The following is a 23810-nucleotide window of genomic DNA, read 5'->3' as shown; positions in this document are numbered from 1 at the left end:
ATTGTCTCTGTATCTGTATCACTTTTGCTCAGTACTGTGCGCAGCATTGTCTCTATCTGTGTATCACTTTTGCACAGTACTGTGTGCAGCATTGTCTCTGTATCTGTGTATCACTTTTGCTCAGTACTGTGCGCAGCATTGTCTCTGTATCTGTATCACTTTTGCTCAGTACTGTGCGCAGCATTGTCTCTGTATCTGTGTATCACTTTTGTACAGTACTGTGTGCAGCATTGTCTCTGTATCTGTATCACTTTTGCTCAGTACTGTGTGCAGCATTGTCTCTGTATCTTTGTATCACATTTGCTCAGTACTGTGCGCAGCATTGTCTCTGTATCTGTGTATCACTTTTGCTCAGTACTGTGCGCAGCATTGTCTCTGTATCTGTGTATCACTTTTGCTCAGTACTGTGCGCAGCATTGTCTCTGTATCTGTGTATCACTCTTGCTCAGTACTGTGTGCAGCATTGTCTCTGTATCTGTATATCACATTTGCTCAGTACTGTGCGCAGCATTGTCTCTGTATCTGTGTATCACTCTTGCTCAGTACTGTGTGCAGCATTGTCTCTGTATCTGTGTATCACTCTTGCTCAGTACTGTGTGCAGCATTGTCTCTGTATCTGTATATCACATTTGCTCAGCACTGTGCGCAGCATTGTCTCTGTATCTGTGTATCACTCTTGCTCAGTACTGTGCGCAGCATTGTCTCTCTATCTGTATATCACTTTTGCTCAGTACTGTGCGCAGCATTGTCTCTGTATCTGTGTATCACTTTTGCACAGTACTGTGCGCAGCATTGTCTCTGTATCTGTATCACTTTTGCTCAGTACTGTGCGCAGCATTGTCTCTGTATCTGTGTATCACTTTTGCTCAGTACTGTGCGCAGCATTGTCTCTGTATCTGTGTATCACTTTTGCACAGTACTGTGCGCAGCATTGTCTCTGTATCTGTATCACTTTTGCTCAGTACTGTGCGCAGCATTGTCTCTGTATCTGTGTATCACTTTTGCTCAGTACTGTGCGCAGCATTGTCTCTGTATCTGTGTATCACTTTTGCACAGTACTGTGCGCAGCATTGTCTCTGTATCTGTATCATTTTTGCTCAGTACTGTGCGCAGCATTGTCTCTGTATCTGTATCACTTTTGCTCAGTACTGTGCGCAGCATTGTCTCTGTATCTGTGTATCACTTTTGCTCAGTACTGTGCGCAGCATTGTCTCTGTATCTGTGTATCACTTTTGCACAGTACTGTGCGCAGCATTGTCTCTGTATCTGTATCACTTTTGTACAGTACTGTGTGCAGCATTGTCTCTGTATCTGTGTATCACTTTTGTACAGTACTGTGTGCAGCATTGTCTCTGTATCTGTATATCACTTTTGCTCAGTACTGTGTGCAGCATTGTCTCTGTATCTGTATCACTTTTGCTCAGTACTGTGCGCAGCATTGTCTCTGTATCTGTGTATCACTTTTGTACAGTACTGTGTGCAGCATTGTCTCTGTATCTGTATATCACTTTTGCTCAGTACTGTGCGCAGCATTGTCTCTGTATCTGTGTATCACTTTTGTACAGTACTGTGTGCAGCATTGTCTCTGTATCTGTATCACTTTTGCTCAGTACAGTGCGCAGCATTGTCTCTATCTGTGTATCACTTTTGTACAGTACTGTGTGCAGCATTGTCTCTGTATCTGTATATCACTTTTGCTCAGTACTGTGCGCAGCATTGTCTCTGTATCTGTGTATCACTTTTGTACAGTACTGTGTGCAGCATTGTCTCTGTATCTGTATCACTTTTGCTCAGTACAGTGCGCAGCATTGTCTCTATCTGTGTATCACTTTTGCTCAGTACTGTGCGCAGCATTGTCTCTGTATCTGTGTATGACTTTTGCTCAGTACTGTGCGCAGCATTGTCTCTGAATCTGTATCATTTTTGCTCAGTACTGTGTGCAGCATTGTCTCTGTATCTGTGTATCACTTTTGCTCAGTACTGTGCGCAGCATTGTCTCTGTATCTGTGTATCACTTTTGCTCAGTACTGTGCGCAGCATTGTCTCTGTATCTGTATATCACTTTTGCTCAGTACTGTGTGCAGCATTGTCTCTGTATCTGTATATCACTTTTGCACAGTACTGTGCGCAGCATTGTCTCTGTATCTGTGTATCATTTTTGCTCAGTACTGTGCACAGCATTGTCTCTGTATCTGTGTATCACTTTTGCACAGTACTGTGCGCAGCATTGTCTCTGTATCTGTATCACTTTTGCTCAGTACTGTGCGCAGCATTGTCTCTGTATCTGTGTATCACTTTTGCTCAGTACTGTGCGCAGCATTGTCTCTGTATCTGTATCACTTTTGCTCAGTACTGTGCGCAGCATTGTCTCTGTATCTGTGTATCACTTTTGTACAGTACTGTGCGCAGCATTGTCTCTGTATCTGTGTATCACTCTTGCTCAGTACTGTGTGCAGCATTGTCTCTGTATCTGTATATCACATTTGCTCAGTACTGTGCGCAGCATTGTCTCTGTATCTGTGTATCACTCTTGCTCAGTACTGTGCGCAGCATTGTCTCTGTATCTGTGTATCACTTTTGCTCAGTACTGTGCGCAGCATTGTCTCTGTATCTGTGTATCACTTTTGCTCAGTACTGTGTGCAGCATTGTCTCTGTATCTGTGTATCACTTTTGCTCAGTACTGTGTGCAGCATTGTCTCTGTATCTGTGTGTCACTTTTGCTCAGTACTGTGCGCAGCATTGTCTCTGTATCTGTGTATCACTTTTGCTCAGTACTGTGTGCAGCATTGTCTCTGTATCTGTGTGTCACTTTTGCTCAGTACTGTGTGCAGCATTGTCTCTGTATCTGTGTATCACTTTTGCTCAGTACTGTGCGCAGCATTGTCTCTGTATCTGTGTATCACTTTTGCACAGTAGTGTGCGCAGCATTGTCTCTGTATCTGTGTATCACTTTTGCTCAGTACTGTGCGCAGCATTGTCTCTGTATCTGTGTATCACTTTTGCTCAGTACTGTGCGCAGCATTGTCTCTGTATCTGTGTATCACTTTTGCTCAGTACTGTGCGCAGCATTGTCTCTGTATCTGTGTATCACTTTTGCACAGTACTGTGCGCAGCATTGTCTCTGTATCTGTATCACTTTTGCTCAGTACTGTGTGCAGCATTGTCTCTGTATCTGTGTATCACTTTTGCACAGTACTGTGCGCAGCATTGTCTCTGTATCTGTATCATTTTTGCTCAGTACTGTGCGCAGCATTGTCTCTGTATCTGTGTATCACTTTTGCACAGTACTGTGCGCAGCATTGTCTCTGTATCTGTATCCCTTTTGTACAGTACTGTGTGCAGCATTGTCTGTATCTGTGTATCACTTTTGCTCAGTACTGTGCGCAGCATTGTCTCTGTATCTGTATATCACTTTTGCTCAGTACTGTGCGCAGCATTGTCTCTGTATCTGTGTATCACTTTTGTACAGTACTGTGCACAGCATTGTCTCTGTATCTGTGTATCACTTTTGCACAGTACTGTGCGCAGCATTGTCTCTGTATCTGTATCACTTTTGCACAGTACTGTGTGCAGCATTGTCTCTGTATCTGTGTATCACTTTTGCTCAGTACTGTGTGCAGCATTGTCTCTGTATCTGTGTATCACTTTTGCTCAGTACTGTGTGCAGCATTGTCTCTGTATCTGTGTATCACTTTTGCTCAGTACTGTGCGCAGCATTGTCTCTGTATCTGTGTATCACTTTTGCTCAGTACTGTGCGCAGCATTGTCTCTGTATCTGTATCACTCTTGCTCAGTACTGTGCGCAGCATTGTCTCTGTATCTGTGTATCACTTTTGCTCAGTACTGTGCGCAGCATTGTCTCTGTATCTGTATCACTTTTGCTCAGTACTGTGTGCAGCATTGTCTCTGTATCTGTGTATCACTTTTGCTCAGTACTGTGCGCAGCATTGTCTCTGTATCTGTGTATCACTTTTGCTCAGTACTGTGCGCAGCATTGTCTCTGTATCTGTATCACTCTTGCTCAGTACTGTGCGCAGCATTGTCTCTGTATCTGTGTATCACTTTTGCTCAGTACTGTGCGCAGCATTGTCTCTGTATCTGTATCACTTTTGCTCAGTACTGTGTGCAGCATTGTCTCTGTATCTGTATATCACTATTGCTCAGTACTGTGTGCAGCATTGTCTCTGTATCTTTGTATCACATTTGCTCAGTACTGTGCGCAGCATTGTCTCTGTATCTGTGTATCACTCTTGCTCAGTACTGTGTGCAGCATTGTCTCTGTATCTGTGTATCACTCTTGCTCAGTACTGTGTGCAGCATTGTCTCTGTATCTGTATATCACATTTGCTCAGTACTGTGCGCAGCATTGTCTCTGTATCTGTGTATCACTCTTGCTCAGTACTGTGTGCAGCATTGTCTCTGTATCTGTGTATCACTCTTGCTCAGTACTGTGTGCAGCATTGTCTCTGTATCTGTATATCACATTTGCTCAGTACTGTGCGCAGCATTGTCTCTGTATCTGTGTATCACTCTTGCTCAGTACTGTGCGCAGCATTGTCTCTGTATCTGTATATCACTTTTGCTCAGTACTGTGCGCAGCATTGTCTCTGTATCTGTGTATCACTTTTGCACAGTACTGTGCGCAGCATTGTCTCTGTATCTGTATCACTTTTGCTCAGTACTGTGCGCAGCATTGTCTCTGTATCTGTGTATCACTTTTGCTCAGTACTGTACGCAGCATTGTCTCTGTATCTGTGTATCACATTTGCTCAGTACTGTGTGCAGCATTGTCTCTGTATCTGTGTATCACTTTTGCTCAGTACTGTGCGCAGCATTGTCTCTGTATCTGTATCACTTTTGCTCAGTACTGTGCGCAGCATTGTCTCTGTATCTGTGTATCACTTTTGCACAGTACTGTGCGCAGCATTGTCTCTGTATCTGTATCACTTTTGTACAGTACTGTGTGCAGCATTGTCTCTGTATCTGTATCACTTTTGCTCAGTACTGTGCGCAGCATTGTCTCTGTATCTGTGTATCACTTTTGTACAGTACTGTGTGCAGCATTGTCTCTGTATCTGTATATCACTTTTGCTCAGTACTGTGCGCAGCATTGTCTCTGTATCTGTGTATCACTTTTGTACAGTACTGTGCACAGCATTGTCTCTGTATCTGTGTATCACATTTGCTCAGTACTGTGTGCAGCATTGTCTCTGTATCTGTATCACTTTTGCTCAGTACAGTGCGCAGCATTGTCTCTATCTGTGTATCACTTTTGCACAGTACTGTGTGCAGCATTGTCTCTGTATCTGTGTATGACTTTTGCTCAGTACTGTGCGCAGCATTGTCTCTGAATCTGTATCATTTTTGCTCAGTACTGTGTGCAGCATTGTCTCTGTATCTGTGTATCACTTTTGCTCAGTACTGTGCGCAGCATTGTCTCTGTATCTGTGTATCACTTTTGCTCAGTACTGTGCGCAGCATTGTCTCTGTATCTGTATATCACTTTTGCTCAGTACTGTGTGCAGCATTGTCTCTGTATCTGTATATCACTTTTGCACAGTACTGTGCGCAGCATTGTCTCTGTATCTGTGTATCATTTTTGCTCAGTACTGTGCACAGCATTGTCTCTGTATCTGTGTATCACTTTTGCACAGTACTGTGCGCAGCATTGTCTCTGTATCTGTATCACTTTTGCTCAGTACTGTGCGCAGCATTGTCTCTGTATCTGTGTATCACTTTTGCTCAGTACTGTGCGCAGCATTGTCTCTGTATCTGTATCATTTTTGCTCAGTACTGTGCGCAGCATTGTCTCTGTATCTGTATCACTTTTGCTCAGTACTGTGCGCAGCATTGTCTCTGTATCTGTATCACTTTTGCTCAGTACTGTGTGCAGCATTGTCTCTGTATCTGTGTATCACTTTTGCTCAGTACTGTGTGCAGCATTGTCTCTGTATCTGTGTATCACTTTTGCTCAGTACTGTGCGCAGCATTGTCTCTGTATCTGTGTATCACTTTTGCACAGTACTGTGCGCAGCATTGTCTCTGTATCTGTGTATCACTTTTGCACAGTACTGTGTGCAGCATTGTCTCTGTATCTGTGTATCATTTTTGCTCAGTACTGTGCGCAGCATTGTCTCTGTATCTGTATCACTTTTGCTCAGTACTGTGCGCAGCATTGTCTCTGTATCTGTATCACTTTTGCTCAGTACTGTGCGCAGCATTGTCTCTGTATCTGTGTATCACTTTTGCACAGTACTGTGTGCAGCATTGTCTCTGTATCTGTATATCACTTTTGCTCAGTACTGTGCGCAGCATTGTCTCTGTATCTGTGTATCACTTTTGTATCACTTTTGCACAGTAGTGTGCGCAGCATTGTCTCTGTATCTGTGTATCACTTTTGCACAGTACTGTGCTCAGCATTGTCTCTGTATCTGTGTATCACTTTTGTATCACTTTTGCACAGTAGTGTGCGCAGCATTGTCTCTGTATCTGTGTATCACTTTTGCACAGTACTGTGCGCAGCATTGTCTCTGTATCTGTATCATTTTTGCTCAGTACTGTGCGCAGCATTGTCTCTGTATCTGTGTATCACTTTTGCTCAGTACTGTGCGCAGCATTGTCTCTATCTGTGTATCACTTTTGCTCAGTACTGTGTGCAGCATTGTCTCTGTATCTGTGTATCACTTTTGCTCAGTACTGTGCGCAGCATTGTCTCTGTATCTGTGTATCACTTTTGCTCAGTACTGTGCGCAGCATTGTCTCTATCTGTGTATCACTTTTGCTCAGTACTGTGCGCAGCATTGTCTCTGTATCTGTATATCACTTTTGCACAGTACTGTGTGCAGCATTGTCTCTGTATCTGTGTATCACTTTTGCTCAGTACTGTGCGCAGCATTGTCTCTGTATCTGTGTATCACTTTTGCACAGTACTGTGTGCAGCATTGTCTCTGTATCTGTGTATCACTTTTGCTCAGTACTGTGTGCAGCATTGTCTCTGTATCTGTGTATCACTTTTGCTCAGTACTGTGCGCAGCATTGTCTCTGTATCTGTGTATCACTTTTGCACAGTACTGTGTGCAGCATTGTCTCTGTATCTGTGTATCACTTTTGCTCAGTACTGTGCGCAGCATTGTCTCTGTATCTGTGTATCACTTTTGCACAGTACTGTGCGCAGCATTGTCTCTGTATCACTTTTGCTCAGTACTGTGCGCAGCATTGTCTCTGTATCTGTGTATCACTTTTGCACAGTACTGTGTGCAGCATTGTCTCTGTATCTGTGTATCACTTTTGCTCAGTACTGTGTGCAACATTGTCTCTGTATCTGTGTATCACTTTTGCTCAGTACTGTGCGCAGCATTGTCTCTGTATCTGTGTATCACTTTTGCACAGTACTGTGTGCAGCATTGTCTCTGTATCTGTGTATCACTTTTGCTCAGTACTGTGCGCAGCATTGTCTCTGTATCTGTGTATCACTTTTGCACAGTACTGTGCGCAGCATTGTCTCTGTATCACTTTTGCTCAGTACTGTGTGCAGCATTGTCTCTGTATCTGTGTATCACTTTTGCACAGTACTGTGTGCAGCATTGTCTCTGTATCTGTATCACTTTTGCTCAGTACTGTGTGCAGCATTGTCTCTGTATCTGTGTATCATTTTTGCTCAGTACTGTGCGCAGCATTGTCTCTGTATCTGTGTATCACTTTTGCTCAGTACTGTGCGCAGCATTGTCTCTGTATCTGTGTATCACTTTTGCACAGTACTGTGCGCAGCATTGTCTCTGTATCTGTGTATCACTTTTGCTCAGTACTGTGCGCAGCATTGTCTCTGTATCTGTATCACTTTTGCTCAGTACTGTGCGCAGCATTGTCTCTGTATCTGTGTAACTTTTGCTCAGTACTGTGCACAGCATTGTCTCTGTATCTGTGTATCACTTTTGCACAGTACTGTGTGCAGCATTGTCTCTGTATCTGTGTATCACTTTTGCTCAGTACTGTGTGCAGCATTGTCTCTGTATCTGTGTATCACTTTTGCACAGTACTGTGCGCAGCATTGTCTCTGTATCTGTGTATCACTTTTGCTCAGTACTGTGCGCAGCATTGTCTCTGTATCTGTATCACTTTTGCTCAGTACTGTGCGCAGCATTGTCTCTGTATCTGTGTAACTTTTGCTCAGTACTGTGCACAGCATTGTCTCTGTATCTGTGTATCACTTTTGCACAGTACTGTGTGCAGCATTGTCTCTGTATCTGTGTATCACTTTTGCTCAGTACTGTGCGCAGCATTGTCTCTGTATCTGTGTATCATTTTTGCTCAGTACTGTGCGCAGCATTGTCTCTGTATCTGTGTATCACTTTTGCACAGTACTGTGCGCAGCATTGTCTCTGTATCTGTGTATCACTTTTGCTCAGTACTGTGCGCAGCATTGTCTCTGTATCTGTATCACTTTTGCTCAGTACTGTGCGCAGCATTGTCTCTGTATCTGTGTAACTTTTGCTCAGTACTGTGCACAGCATTGTCTCTGTATCTGTGTATCACTTTTGCACAGTACTGTGTGCAGCATTGTCTCTGTATCTGTGTATCACTTTTGCTCAGTACTGTGTGCAGCATTGTCTCTGTATCTGTGTATCACTTTTGCTCAGTACTGTGTGCAGCATTGTCTCTGTATCTGTGTATCACTTTTGCTCAGTACTGTGCGCAGCATTGTCTCTGTATCTGTGTATCACTTTTGCTCAGTACTGTGTGCAGCATTGTCTCTGTATCTGTGTAACTTTTGCTCAGTACTGTGCAGCATTGTCTCTGTATCTGTGTATCACTTTTGCACAGTAGTGAGTGCAGCATTGTCTCTGTATCTGTGTAACTTTTGCTCAGTACTGTGCGCAGCATTGTCTCTGTATCTGTGTATCACTTTTGCTCAGTACTGTGCGCAGCATTGTCTCTGTATCTGTGTATCACTTTTGCTCAGTACTGTGTGCAGCATTGTCTCTGTATCTGTGTAACTTTTGCTCAGTACTGTGCGCAGCATTGTCTCTGTATCTGTGTAACTTTTGCTCAGTACTGTGCAGCATTGTCTCTGTATCTGTGTATCACTTTTGCACAGTAGTGAGTGCAGCATTGTCTCTGTATCTGTGTAACTTTTGCTCAGTACTGTGCGCAGCATTGTCTCTGTATCTGTGTAACTTTTGCACAGTACTGTGTGCAGCATTGTCTCTGTATCTGTGTATCACTTTTGCTCAGTACTGTGCGCAGCATTGTCTCTGTATCTGTATCACTTTTGCACAGTACTGTGTGCAGCATTGTCTCTGTATCTGTGTATCACTTTTGCTCAGTACTGTGTGCAGCATTGTCTCTGTATCTGTGTATCACTTTTGCTCAGTACTGTGTGCAGCATTGTCTCTGTATCTGTGTATCACTTTTGCTCAGTACTGTGTGCAGCATTGTCTCTGTATCTGTGTATCACTTTTGCACAGTACTGTGTGCAGCATTGTCTCTGTATCTGTGTATCACTTTTGCTCAGTACTGTGCGCAGCATTGTCTCTGTATCTGTGTATCACTTTTGCTCAGTACTGTGCGCAGCATTGTCTCTGTATCTGTATCACTCTTGCTCAGTACTGTGCGCAGCATTGTCTCTGTATCTGTATATCACTATTGCTCAGTACTGTGTGCAGCATTGTCTCTGTATCTTTGTATCACATTTGCTCAGTACTGTGCGCAGCATTGTCTCTGTATCTGTGTATCACTTTTGCACAGTACTGTGCGCAGCATTGTCTCTGTATCTGTGTATCACTTTTGCTCAGTACTGTGCGCAGCATTGTCTCTGTATCTGTGTATCACTTTTGCTCAGTACTGTGCGCAGCATTGTCTCTGTATCTGTGTATCACTCTTGCTCAGTACTGTGTGCAGCATTGTCTCTGTATCTGTATATCACATTTGCTCAGTACTGTGCGCAGCATTGTCTCTGTATCTGTGTATCACTCTTGCTCAGTACTGTGTGCAGCATTGTCTCTGTATCTGTGTATCACTCTTGCTCAGTACTGTGTGCAGCATTGTCTCTGTATCTGTATATCACATTTGCTCAGTACTGTGCGCAGCATTGTCTCTGTATCTGTGTATCACTCTTGCTCAGTACTGTGCGCAGCATTGTCTCTGTATCTGTATATCACTTTTGCTCAGTACTGTGCGCAGCATTGTCTCTGTATCTGTGTATCACTTTTGCACAGTACTGTGCGCAGCATTGTCTCTGTATCTGTATCACTTTTGCTCAGTACTGTGCGCAGCATTGTCTCTGTATCTGTGTATCACTTTTGCACAGTACTGTGCGCAGCATTGTCTCTGTATCTGTATCACTTTTGCTCAGTACTGTGCGCAGCATTGTCTCTGTATCTGTGTATCACTTTTGCACAGTACTGTGCGCAGCATTGTCTCTGTATCTGTATCACTTTTGCTCAGTACTGTGTGCAGCATTGTCTCTGTATCTGTGTATCACTTTTGCACAGTACTGTGCGCAGCATTGTCTCTGTATCACTTTTGCTCAGTACTGTGCGCAGCATTGTCTCTGTATCTGTGTATCACTTTTGCACAGTACTGTGCGCAGCATTGTCTCTGTATCTGTATCACTTTTGTACAGTACTGTGTGCAGCATTGTCTCTGTATCTGTATCATTTTTGCTCAGTACTGTGCGCAGCATTGTCTCTGTATCTGTATCACTTTTGCTCAGTACTGTGCGCAGCATTGTCTCTGTATCTGTGTATCACTTTTACACAGTACTGTGCGCAGCATTGTCTCTGTATCTGTATCACTTTTGTACAGTACTGTGTGCAGCATTGTCTCTGTATCTGTATCACTTTTGCTCAGTACTGTGCGCAGCATTGTCTCTGTATCTGTGTATCACTTTTGTACAGTACTGTGTGCAGCATTGTCTCTGTATCTGTATATCACTTTTGCTCAGTACTGTGTGCAGCATTGTCTCTGTATCTGTGTATCACTTTTGTACAGTACTGTGTGCAGCATTGTCTCTGTATCTGTATCACTTTTGCTCAGTACAGTGCGCAGCATTGTCTCTATCTGTGTATCACTTTTGCACAGTACTGTGCAGCATTGTCTCTGTATCTGTGTATGACTTTTGCTCAGTACTGTGCGCAGCATTGTCTCTGAATCTGTATCATTTTTGCTCAGTACTGTGTGCAGCATTGTCTCTGTATCTGTGTATCACTTTTGCTCAGTACTGTGCGCAGCATTGTCTCTATCTGTGTATCACTTTTGCTCAGTACTGTGCGCAGCATTGTCTCTGTATCTGTATATCACTTTTGCTCAGTACTGTGTGCAGCATTGTCTCTGTATCTGTATATCACTTTTGCACAGTACTGTGCGCAGCATTGTCTCTGTATCTGTGTATCATTTTTGCTCAGTACTGTGCGCAGCATTGTCTCTGTATCTGTATCACTTTTGCTCAGTACTGTGCGCAGCATTGTCTCTGTATCTGTGTATCACTTTTGCTCAGTACTGTGCGCAGCATTGTCTCTGTATCTGTATCATTTTTGCTCAGTACTGTGCGCAGCATTGTCTCTGTATCTGTATCACTTTTCCTCAGTACTGTGCGCAGCATTGTCTCTGTATCTGTGTATCACTTTTGTACAGTACTGTGTGCAGCATTGTCTCTGTATCTGTATCACTTTTGCTCAGTACTGTGCGCAGCATTGTCTCTGTATCTGTATATCACTTTTGCTCAGTACTGTGCGCAGCATTGTCTCTGTATCTGTATCACTTTTGCTCAGTACTGTGCGCAGCATTGTCTCTGTATCTGTGTATCACTTTTGTACAGTACTGTGTGCAGCATTGTCTCTGTATCTGTATCACTTTTGCTCAGTACTGTGCGCAGCATTGTCTCTATCTGTGTATCACTTTTGCACAGTACTGTGTGCAGCATTGTCTCTGTATCTGTGTATCACTTTTGCTCAGTACTGTGCGCAGCATTGTCTCTGTATCTGTATCACTTTTGCTCAGTACTGTGCGCAGCATTGTCTCTGTATCTGTGTATCACTTTTGTACAGTACTGTGTGCAGCATTGTCTCTGTATCTGTATCACTTTTGCTCAGTACTGTGTGCAGCATTGTCTCTGTATCTTTGTATCACATTTGCTCAGTACTGTGCGCAGCATTGTCTCTGTATCTGTGTATCACTTTTGCTCAGTACTGTGCGCAGCATTGTCTCTGTATCTGTGTATCACTTTTGCTCAGTACTGTGCGCAGCATTGTCTCTGTATCTGTGTATCACTCTTGCTCAGTACTGTGTGCAGCATTATCTCTGTATCTGTATATCACATTTGCTCAGTACTGTGCGCAGCATTGTCTCTGTATCTGTGTATCACTCTTGCTCAGTACTGTGTGCAGCATTGTCTCTGTATCTGTGTATCACTCTTGCTCAGTACTGTGTGCAGCATTGTCTCTGTATCTGTATATCACATTTGCTCAGTACTGTGCGCAGCATTGTCTCTGTATCTGTGTATCACTCTTGCTCAGTACTGTGCGCAGCATTGTCTCTGTATCTGTATATCACTTTTGCTCAGTACTGTGCGCAGCATTGTCTCTGTATCTGTGTATCACTTTTGCACAGTACTGTGCGCAGCATTGTCTCTGTATCTGTATCACTTTTGCTCAGTACTGTGCGCAGCATTGTCTCTGTATCTGTGTATCACTTTTGCTCAGTACTGTGCGCAGCATTGTCTCTGTATCTGTGTATCACTTTTGCACAGTACTGTGCGCAGCATTGTCTCTGTATCTGTATCACTTTTGCTCAGTACTGTGTGCAGCATTGTCTCTGTATCTGTGTATCACTTTTGCACAGTACTGTGCGCAGCATTGTCTCTGTATCTGTATCATTTTTGCTCAGTACTGTGCGCAGCATTGTCTCTGTATCTGTATCACTTTTGCTCAGTACTGTGCGCAGCATTGTCTCTGTATCTGTGTATCACTTTTGCTCAGTACTGTGCGCAGCATTGTCTCTGTATCTGTGTATCACTTTTGCACAGTACTGTGCGCAGCATTGTCTCTGTATCTGTATCACTTTTGTACAGTACTGTGTGCAGCATTGTCTCTGTATCTGTGTATCACTTTTGTACAGTACTGTGTGCAGCATTGTCTCTGTATCTGTATATCACTTTTGCTCAGTACTGTGCGCAGCATTGTCTCTGTATCTGTGTATCACTTTTGTACAGTACTGTGTGTAGCATTGTCTCTGTATCTGTATCACTTTTGCTCAGTACAGTGCGCAGCATTGTCTCTATCTGTGTATCACTTTTGCTCAGTACTGTGTGCAGCATTGTCTCTGTATCTGTATCACTTTTGCTCAGTACTGTGCGCAGCATTGTCTCTGTATCTGTGTATCACTTTTGTACAGTACTGTGTGCAGCATTGTGTCTGTATCTGTATATCACTTTTGCTCAGTACTGTGCGCAGCATTGTCTCTGTATCTGTGTATCACTTTTGTACAGTACTGTGTGCAGCATTGTCTCTGTATCTGTATCACTTTTGCTCAGTACAGTGCGCAGCATTGTCTCTATCTGTGTATCACTTTTGTACAGTACTGTGTGCAGCATTGTCTCTGTATCTGTATATCACTTTTGCTCAGTACTGTGCGCAGCATTGTCTCTGTATCTGTGTATCACTTTTGTACAGTACTGTGTGCAGCATTGTCTCTGTATCTGTATCACTTTTGCTCAGTACAGTGCGCAGCATTGTCTCTATCTGTGTATCACTTTTGCTCAGTACTGTGCGCAGCATTGTCTCTGTATCTGTGTATGACTTTTGCTCAGTACTGTGCGCAGCATTGTCTCTGAATCTGTATCATTTTTGCTCAGTACTGTGTGCAGCATTGTCTCTGTATCTGTGTATCACTTTTGCTCAGTACTGTGCGCAGCATTGTCTCTGTATCTGTGTATCACTTTTGCTCAGTACTGTGCGCAGCATTGTCTCTGTATCTGTATATCACTTTTGCTCAGTACTGTGTGCAGCATTGTCTCTGTATCTGTATATCACTTTTGCACAGTACTGTGCGCAGCATTGTCTCTGTATCTGTGTATCATTTTTGCTCAGTACTGTGCACAGCATTGTCTCTGTATCTGTGTATCACTTTTGCACAGTACTGTGCGCAGCATTGTCTCTGTATCTGTATCACTTTTGCTCAGTACTGTGCGCAGCATTGTCTCTGTATCTGTGTATCACTTTTGTACAGTACTGTGTGCAGCATTGTCTCTGTATCTGTATATCACTTTTGCTCAGTACTGTGCGCAGCATTGTCTCTGTATCTGTGTATCACTTTTGTACAGTACTGTGTGCAGCATTGTCTCTGTATCTGTATCACTTTTGCTCAGTACAGTGCGCAGCATTGTCTCTATCTGTGTATCACTTTTGTACAGTACTGTGTGCAGCATTGTCTCTGTATCTGTATATCACTTTTGCTCAGTACTGTGCGCAGCATTGTCTCTGTATCTGTGTATCACTTTTGTACAGTACTGTGTGCAGCATTGTCTCTGTATCTGTATCACTTTTGCTCAGTACAGTGCGCAGCATTGTCTCTATCTGTGTATCACTTTTGCTCAGTACTGTGCGCAGCATTGTCTCTGTATCTGTGTATGACTTTTGCTCAGTACTGTGCGCAGCATTGTCTCTGAATCTGTATCATTTTTGCTCAGTACTGTGTGCAGCATTGTCTCTGTATCTGTGTATCACTTTTGCTCAGTACTGTGCGCAGCATTGTCTCTGTATCTGTATATCACTTTTGCTCAGTACTGTGTGCAGCATTGTCTCTGTATCTGTATATCACTTTTGCACAGTACTGTGCGCAGCATTGTCTCTGTATCTGTGTATCATTTTTGCTCAGTACTGTGCACAGCATTGTCTCTGTATCTGTGTATCACTTTTGCACAGTACTGTGCGCAGCATTGTCTCTGTATCTGTATCACTTTTGCTCAGTACTGTGCGCAGCATTGTCTCTGTATCTGTGTATCACTTTTGCTCAGTACTGTGCGCAGCATTGTCTCTGTATCTGTATATCACTTTTGCTCAGTACTGTGTGCAGCATTGTCTCTGTATCTGTATATCACTTTTGCACAGTACTGTGCGCAGCATTGTCTCTGTATCTGTGTATCATTTTTGCTCAGTACTGTGCACAGCATTGTCTCTGTATCTGTGTATCACTTTTGCACAGTACTGTGCGCAGCATTGTCTCTGTATCTGTATCACTTTTGCTCAGTACTGTGCGCAGCATTGTCTCTGTATCTGTGTATCACTTTTGCTCAGTACTGTGCGCAGCATTGTCTCTGTATCTGTATCACTTTTGCTCAGTACTGTGCGCAGCATTGTCTCTGTATCTGTGTATCACTTTTGTACAGTACTGTGTGCAGCATTGTCTCTGTATCTGTATCACTTTTGCTCAGTACTGTGCGCAGCATTGTCTCTGTATCTGTATATCACTTTTGCTCAGTACTGTGCGCAGCATTGTCTCTGTATCTGTATCACTTTTGCTCAGTACTGTGCGCAGCATTGTCTCTGTATCTGTGTATCACTTTTGTACAGTACTGTGTGCAGCATTGTCTCTGTATCTGTATCACTTTTGCTCAGTACTGTGTGCAGCATTGTCTCTGTATCTGTGTATCACTTTTGCTCAGTACTGTGCGCAGCATTGTCTCTGTATCTGTGTATCACTTTTGCACAGTACTGTGCGCAGCATTGTCTCTGTATCTGTGTATCATTTTTGCTCAGTACTGTGCGCAGCATTGTCTCTGTATCTGTATCACTTTTGCTCAGTACTGTGCGCAGCATTGTCTCTGTATCTGTATCACTTTTGCTCAGTACTGTGCGCAGCATTGTCTCTGTATCTGTGTATCACTTTTGTACAGTACTGTGTGCAGCATTGTCTCTGTATCTGTATCACTTTTGCTCAGTACTGTGCGCAGCATTGTCTCTATCTGTGTATCACTTTTGCACAGTACTGTGTGCAGCATTGTCTCTGTATCTGTGTATCACTTTTGCTCAGTACTGTGCGCAGCATTGTCTCTGTATCTGTATCACTTTTGCTCAGTACTGTGCGCAGCATTGTCTCTGTATCTGTGTATCACTTTTGTACAGTACTGTGTGCAGCATTGTCTCTGTATCTGTATCACTTTTGCTCAGTACTGTGTGCAGCATTGTCTCTGTATCTGTGTATCACTTTTGCTCAGTACTGTGCGCAGCATTGTCTCTGTATCTGTGTATCACTTTTGCACAGTACTGTGCGCAGCATTGTCTCTGTATCTGTGTATCATTTTTGCTCAGTACTGTGTGCAGCATTGTCTCTGTATCTGTGTATCACTTTTGCTCAGTACTGTGTGCAGCATTGTCTCTGTATCTGTGTATCACTTTTGCACAGTACTGTGCGCAGCATTGTCTCTGTATCTGTATCATTTTTGCTCAGTACTGTGCGCAGCATTGTCTCTGTATCTGTGTATCATTTTTGCTCAGTACTGTGCGCAGTATTGTCTCTGTATCTGTGTATCACTTTTGCTCAGTACTGTGCGCAGCATTGTCTCTGTATCTGTGTATCACTTTTGCTCAGTACTGTGCGCAGCATTTTCTCTGTATCTGTGTATCACTTTTGCTCAGTACTGTGCGCAGCATTGTCTCTGTATCTGTGTATCACTTTTGCTCAGTACTGTGCGCAGCATTGTCTCTGTATCTGTGTATCACTTTTGCTCAGTACTGTGCGCAGCATTGTCTCTGTATCTGTATATCACTTTTGCTCAGTACTGTGTGCAGCATTGTCTCTGTATCTGTGTATCACTTTTGCTCAGTACTGTGCGCAGCATTGTCTCTGTATCTGTGTATCACTTTTGCTCAGTACTGTGCGCAGCATTGTCTCTGTATCTGTATCATTTTTGCTCAGTACTGTGCGCAGCATTGTCTCTGTATCTGTATCACTTTTGCTCAGTACTGTGCGCAGCATTGTCTCTGTATCTGTGTATCACTTTTGCTCAGTACTGTGTGCAGCATTGTCTCTGTATCTGTATCACTTTTGCTCAGTACTGTGCGCAGCATTGTCTCTGTATCTGTGTATCACTTTTGCTCAGTACTGTGCGCAGCATTGTCTCTGTATCTGTGTATCACTTTTGCTCAGTACTGTGCGCAGCATTGTCTCTGTATCTGTGTATCACTTTTGCTCAGTACTGTGCGCAGCATTGTCTCTGTATCTGTGTATCACTTTTGCGCAGTACTGTGCGCAGCATTGTCTCTGTATCTGTGTAACTTTTGCTCAGTACTGTGCGCAGCATTGTCTCTGTATCTGTATATCACTTTTGCTCAGTACTGTGTGCAGCATTGTCTCTGTATCTGTGTATCACTTTTGCTCAGTACTGTGTGCAGCATTGTCTCTGTATCTGTGTATCACTTTTGCTCAGTACTGTGCGCAGCATTGTCTCTGTATCTGTGTATCACTTTTGCACAGTACTGTGCGCAGCATTGTCTCTGTATCTGTGTATCACTTTTGCACAGTACTGTGCGCAGCATTGTCTCTGTATCTGTGTATCACTTTTGCACAGTAGTGTGCGCAGCATTGTCTCTGTATCTGTGTAACTTTTGCTCAGTACTGTGCGCAGCATTGTCTCTGTATCTGTGTATCACTTTTGCTCAGTACTGTGCGCAGCATTGTCTCTGTATCTGTGTATCACTTTTGCACAGTACTGTGCGCAGCATTGTCTCTGTATCTGTGTATCACTTTTGCACAGTACTGTGCGCAGCATTGTCTCTGTATCTGTGTATCACTTTTGCACAGTAGTGTGCGCAGCATTGTCTCTGTATCTGTGTAACTTTTGCTCAGTACTGTGCGCAGCATTGTCTCTGTATCTGTGTATCACTTTTGCACAGTAGTGTGCGCAGCATTGTCTCTGTATCTGTGTATCACTTTTGCACAGTACTGTGCGCAGCATTGTCTCTGTATCTGTGTATCACTTTTGCTCAGTACTGTGCGCAGCATTGTCTCTGTATCTGTATATCACTTTTGCTCAGTACTGTGTGCAGCATTGTCTCTGTATCTGTGTATCACTTTTGCTCAGTACTGTGCGCAGCATTGTCTCTGTATCTGTGTATCACTTTTGCTCAGTACTGTGCGCAGCATTGTCTCTGTATCTGTGTATCACTTTTGCACAGTAGTGTGCGCAGCATTGTCTCTGTATCTGTGTAACTTTTGCTCAGTACTGTGCGCAGCATTGTCTCTGTATCTGTGTATCACTTTTGCACAGTAGTGTGCGCAGCATTGTCTCTGTATCTGTGTATCACTTTTGCACAGTACTGTGCGCAGCATTGTCTCTGTATCTGTGTATCACTTTTGCTCAGTACTGTGCGCAGCATTGTCTCTGTATCTGTATATCACTTTTGCTCAGTACTGTGTGCAGCATTGTCTCTGTATCTGTGTATCACTTTTGCTCAGTACTGTGCGCAGCATTGTCTCTGTATCTGTGTATCACTTTTGCTCAGTACTGTGCGCAGCATTGTCTCTGTATCTGTGTAACTTTTGCTCAGTACTGTGCGCAGCATTGTCTCTGTATCTGTGTATCACTTTTGCTCAGTACTGTGCGCAGCATTGTCTCTGTATCTGTGTATCACTTTTGCTCAGTACTGTGTGCAGCATTGTCTCTGTATCTGTGTAACTTTTGCTCAGTACTGTGCGCAGCATTGTCTCTGTATCTGTGTATCACTTTTGCTCAGTACTGTGTGCAGCATTGTCTCTGTATCTGTGTAACTTTTGCTCAGTACTGTGCGCAGCATTGTCTCTGTATCTGTGTATCACTTTTGCTCAGTACTGTGCGCAGCATTGTCTCTGTATCTGTATCACTTTTGCTCAGTACTGTGCGCAGCATTGTCTCTGTATCTGTGTATCACTTTTGCTCAGTACTGTGCGCAGCATTGTCTCTGTATCTGTGTAACTTTTGCTCAGTACTGTGCGCAGCATTGTCTCTGTATCTGTATATCACTTTTGCTCAGTACTGTGTGCAGCATTGTCTCTGTATCTGTGTATCACTTTTGCTCAGTACTGTGCGCAGCATTGTCTCTGTATCTGTGTAACTTTTGCTCAGTACTGTGCGCAGCATTGTCTCTGTATCTGTATATCACTTTTGCTCAGTACTGTGTGCAGCATTGTCTCTGTATCTGTATATCACTTTTGCTCAGTACTGTGCGCAGCATTGTCTCTGTATCTGTGTATCACTTTTGCTCAGTACTGTGCGCAGCATTGTCTCTGTATCTGTGTAACTTTTGCTCAGTACTGTGCGCAGCATTGTCTCTGTATCTGTATATCACTTTTGCTCAGTACTGTGCACAGCATTGTCTCTGTATCTGTGTATCACTTTTGCACAGTACTGTGTGCAGCATTGTCTCTGTATCTGTATATCACTTTTGCACAGTAGTGTGTGCAGCATTGTCTCTGTATCTGTGTATCACTTTTGCTCAGTACTGTGCACAGCATTGTCTCTGTATCTGTGTATCACTTTTGCTCAGTACTGTGTGCAGCATTGTCTCTGTATCTGTGTATCACTTTTGCACAGTAGTGTGCGCAGCATTGTCTCTGTATCTGTGTAACTTTTGCTCAGTACTGTGCGCAGCATTGTCTCTGTATCTGTGTAACTTTTGCACAGTACTGTCTGTAGCCCCTCCCCGTACGCTGTGATGTCACTGTGGGTGGTCTTCTCGTCCTCCAGGCTGCGGTCACCTTTGATGATGTCGCTGTGTGTTTCTCGGATGACTGGAAGGATTTGGAGGAATGGCAGAAGGAGCTGTACCGGAACATGATGAAGGAGAGCGCCGACTCGCTGGTATCACTAGGTGGGTGACGCCGTCATCAGTGATGGGGGGCTCTGTTCTCTAATTACTGACCCCATACAGTTATGGCTGACACATGGGGGATCCGGTGCTGCAACAGATTTCTTACATCTCGCTGTCTTGGACATCACAGGTTGTAATCAGGGAAGATCTCTGTTATTCTGTGTCTCTAGTCACCTCTAAAGCTGCTTTCAGTGGCTGCATGTCTTCTACTCCAGTCACATCCACAGCTGCAGATCTTTTTGTTGCCACTATCATCCCTGTACTGGTGGGGTCCTGATGTAACAGCAGAATAGTGATCGCAGCTCTGGAGATGACTGGAGGATGAGATGTAACAGCAGAATAGTGAGTGCAGCTCTGGAGGTGACTGGAGGGTAATTCTTGGTGAGTCCTCTGATCAGTGATCTTGTGTTCCCAGGGTGGATCACTCGGGGTGGATCGCTCGGGGTGGATGGCTCAGGGATCTGATCCTTTGTTCTCCTGTCTGCAGGCGAGGTCTGGATCGGTAAGAATGGGAAGGAGCTGAGCCCGGAGAAGCCTGTGGAGGAGCTGGAGATGTCCTCGGACTGTAAAGATCCCCTCCGGCTCGGAGCAGAGGCGGTGTGTGAGGTGCGAGACTTCCCCGGGGATGAGCCGCACTCCTCCGCTGACGTCCTGCCCGGTGTCCTGCCCGGTTTCCGGCCTGGCCTGCCCTTCTTGGAGCAGCGGCCTCTGCAGCGGGAGAAGCTTTTCTCGTGTAACCAGTGTGAGAAGCGTTTTGCTCGGAGCTCGGATCTGCTGAAGCATCAGAGGAGCCACCAGGGCGGCGACAAAGCCAACTTATGTAATGAGTGCGGCAAAATCTTCCGCCGCCGCACGGCCTTACTCATCCACAAGCGCATCCACACGGGCGAGCGGCCCTATAAGTGTAAGCAGTGCGGCAAGTGCTTTGTCCAGAGGCAGCACCTCACCACCCACGTCAAGACCCACACGGGGGAGCGGCCGTACCCCTGTACCGAGTGCGGCAAGAGCTACCGCTGGAGGTCCGAGCTCACCAAACACCAGAAGGTCCACGCTGATGTCCTGAGCTCAGCCATGGAGTACACACAGGGCTGAGGGGGCAGGAGGGTCTGCATGACGCCACCACGGGGGGGATGATGACTGCCGTTACTGCCTCTGCTGAGCGTTCCCCTGGAGGGGTGCGTGTCACTATTGTTTCCACATCCCAAGATGGCATCAGAAGTTCAGAGCGGGGACCCTGGAAGTCCACATGGACGCTAGTGATCATTTCCAGGGTGTCGGGCCTCCTCGGGGGCTGGGTGGAGGAGGTCTCCTCATGATCTGGAACGGGTCCACATGGACGCTAGAGATCATCTCCAGGGTGTCGAGCCTCCTCAGGGACTGGGTGGAGGAGGTCTCCTCATGATCCGGGACGGTTCCACATGGACGCTAGAGATCATCTCCAGGGTGTCGGGCCTCCTCGGGGGCTGGGTGGAGGAGGTCTCCTCATGATCCCGGACGGGTCCACATGGACGCTAGAGATCATTTCCAGGGTGTCGGGCCTCCTCGGGGGCTGGGTGGAGGAGATCTCATGATCCGGGACGGGTCCACATGGACGCTAGAGATCATTTCCAGGGTGTCGGGCCTCCTCGGGGGCTGAGTGGAGGAGGTCTCCTCATGATCCCGGACGGGTCCACATCGACGCTAGAGATCATTTCCAGGGTGTCGGGCCTCCTCGGGGGTTGGGTGGAGGAGATCTCACGATCCGGGACGGGTCCACATGCACTCTGCTCATTGCCCGGAGTCGCTCCCACTGGGCGCTTTGTAGAGGAACGATTGGTGCTGTTCTCATAATGTCAGACACTAACCCACAATAACCAGATGTCCCCCTATTGTGTAAGGTGCAATACACAGCGCTGCACTGTGATCACACTACTGTGCCAAATGTCACTGGTGTCAGGGGCGGCCGAGTGGGCCCGGGGCTGCTGGGGTCCCAGGTGCGCTGCTGCTAGGGGCTGAATGGCCGGCAACCAGTGTTACGTGTGCTATGTCCACTGGCTGTAGTCGCAGCTGAGGCTGAATTCTCTTATGTTAAACTCCAATCACAGCCAGAGCTGCATTCAGTTATGTTATACACTAGTCACAGCCAGTGCTGCAGTCCCATTATCATAGTTCACTGTTAACCCTGTATCTGCACAACTTACCTTCTGCATTTTGTAAGATGTGTTTACTCCATTTGCCAGAATTGTGAGTGCAGCTCTGGATGTGACTGAAGTATCTGACCTCACTCAGGATCAGGATGGGGGCGTGGTCACCAGGGGAGAGGCGTGGCTTGTATCCAATGGGATCCACTTCTGTGTCCAGATACTAATGGCAGATATTCCCGGGACTGGAGGGTGGGTGGGACACTGCGTGCTGCGGTGTGGGTGTGAGGCTGAATGCTTGCTGGAGTGTGGGTGTGAGGCTAAATGCATGTTGGAGTGTGGGTGTGAGGCTGCATGCGTGCTGGAGTGTGGGTGTGAGGCTGCATGCGTGCTGGAATGTGGGTGTGAGGCTGCATGCCTGCTGGAGTGTGGGTGTGAGGCTGCATGCGTGCTGGAGTGTGGGTGTGAGGCTGCATGCGTGCTGGAGTGTGGGTGTGAGGCTGCATGCGTGCGGGAGTGTGGGTGTGAGGCTGCATTCCTGCTGGAGTGTGGCTGTGAGGCTGCATGTGTGCGGGAGTGTGGGTGTGAGGCTGCATTCCTGCTGGAGTGTGGCTGTGAGGTTGCATGCGTGCTGGAGTGTGGCTGTGAGGTTGCATGCGTGCTGGAGTGTGGCTGTGAGGTTGCATGCGTGTTGGAGCGTGGGTGTGAGGCTGCATGTGTGCTGGAGTGTGGGTGTGAGGCTGCATGCGTGTTGGAGTGTGGGTGTGAGGCTGCATGCGTGCTGGAGTGTGGGTTTGAGGCTGCATGTGTGCTGGAGTGTGGGTTTGAGGCTGCATGCGTGGTGGTGTGGGTGTGAGGCTGCACGCGTGCTGGAGGGCGGGTGTGCGGCTGCGTGCGTGCTGGAGTGGGTGTGAGGCTGCATGCGTGTTGGAGTGTGGGTGTAAGGCTGCATGCGTGCTGGAGTGTGGGTGTGAGGCTGCATGCATGCTGGAGTGGGTGTGAGGCTGCATGCGTGTTGGAGTGTGGGTGCGAGGCTGCATGCGTGCTGGAGTGTGGGTTTGAGGCATGCGTGCTGAGTGTGGGTGTGAGGCTGCATGCATGTTGGAGTGGGTGTGAGGCTGCATGCGGGTTGGAGTGTGGGTGTGAGGCTGCATGCGTGCTGGAGTGTGGGTGTGAGGCTGCATGCGAGCTGGAGTATGGGTTTGAGGCTGCACGCGTGGTGGTGTGGGTGTGAGGCTGCACGCGTGCTGGAGCGCGGGTGTGCGGCTGCGTGCGTGCTGGAGCGTTGGCTTTGTTCTGTGGTGTGGGTGCGCGTTTGTAGTAAAGGGCTGATGTCAGTGGCGACTTCTGCTCTGTTTTGGGTGATGATGCAGGTTGCAGCCCCCTGAGGATGGTCCCCGCAGCGCTGCGATCTTCGGGGGCCCCAGCACGCCATTTGCCTCATACAGGGTGGCTCTGTTTTAACCTTGTGAAGATGATGATCGGACATCGTTTCTGTTCTGTTTGTGATTTGTCTGTAAATTTCTTGAATTTGTCTTGCATATTGGAGTCTTCAGTTTTTGGGGAGAAAGGGTTGTGATGCTGATGAGCGCCCCTGTCCTCACCCCGCTGTGCCATCCTCCCCGCTGCTCATCAGCTCTGTCCATCGTCGGTGTGGTTCCAGGCTTCTGCTCCACTAGTGATCTTCTCTACTCTCTGGACCAGATATGAAGCTGAAGCCTCGTGCCCTGGCGAGTGATCAGACGGGTCCTGTTCACATGTGGACATGGGCACTTTAGTCATTAATGAGGCAGCGATATGCCGTACATTATAAATAATGGCACAATATATAGATGTATCACCAATGAT

The 23810-nt window shown here is 45.8% G+C and overlaps 1 protein-coding gene across 2 annotated transcripts in view; it reads left to right on the top strand.

Moving 5' to 3' along the window:
* Positions 1-23503, top strand: part of LOC143817493 (uncharacterized) — a 104199-nt gene extending 80696 nt beyond the window's left edge. For both annotated transcript variants that reach the window (XM_077298957.1, XM_077298956.1), the window contains 2 exons: positions 19719-19842; positions 20330-23503. In XM_077298957.1, coding sequence (XP_077155072.1) covers positions 19719-19842; positions 20330-20934 — 729 coding nt within the window. In that variant the 3' untranslated portion in view covers positions 20935-23503. The remainder of the gene's footprint in view (positions 1-19718; positions 19843-20329) is intronic.
* The last annotated feature ends 307 nt before the right edge of the window (positions 23504-23810 follow it).

This window comes from Ranitomeya variabilis, chromosome 3 (assembly GCF_051348905.1).
Source record: "Ranitomeya variabilis isolate aRanVar5 chromosome 3, aRanVar5.hap1, whole genome shotgun sequence".
Taxonomy (NCBI): domain Eukaryota; kingdom Metazoa; phylum Chordata; class Amphibia; order Anura; family Dendrobatidae; genus Ranitomeya; species Ranitomeya variabilis.
This window is presented reverse-complemented; position numbering and strand designations above follow the sequence as displayed.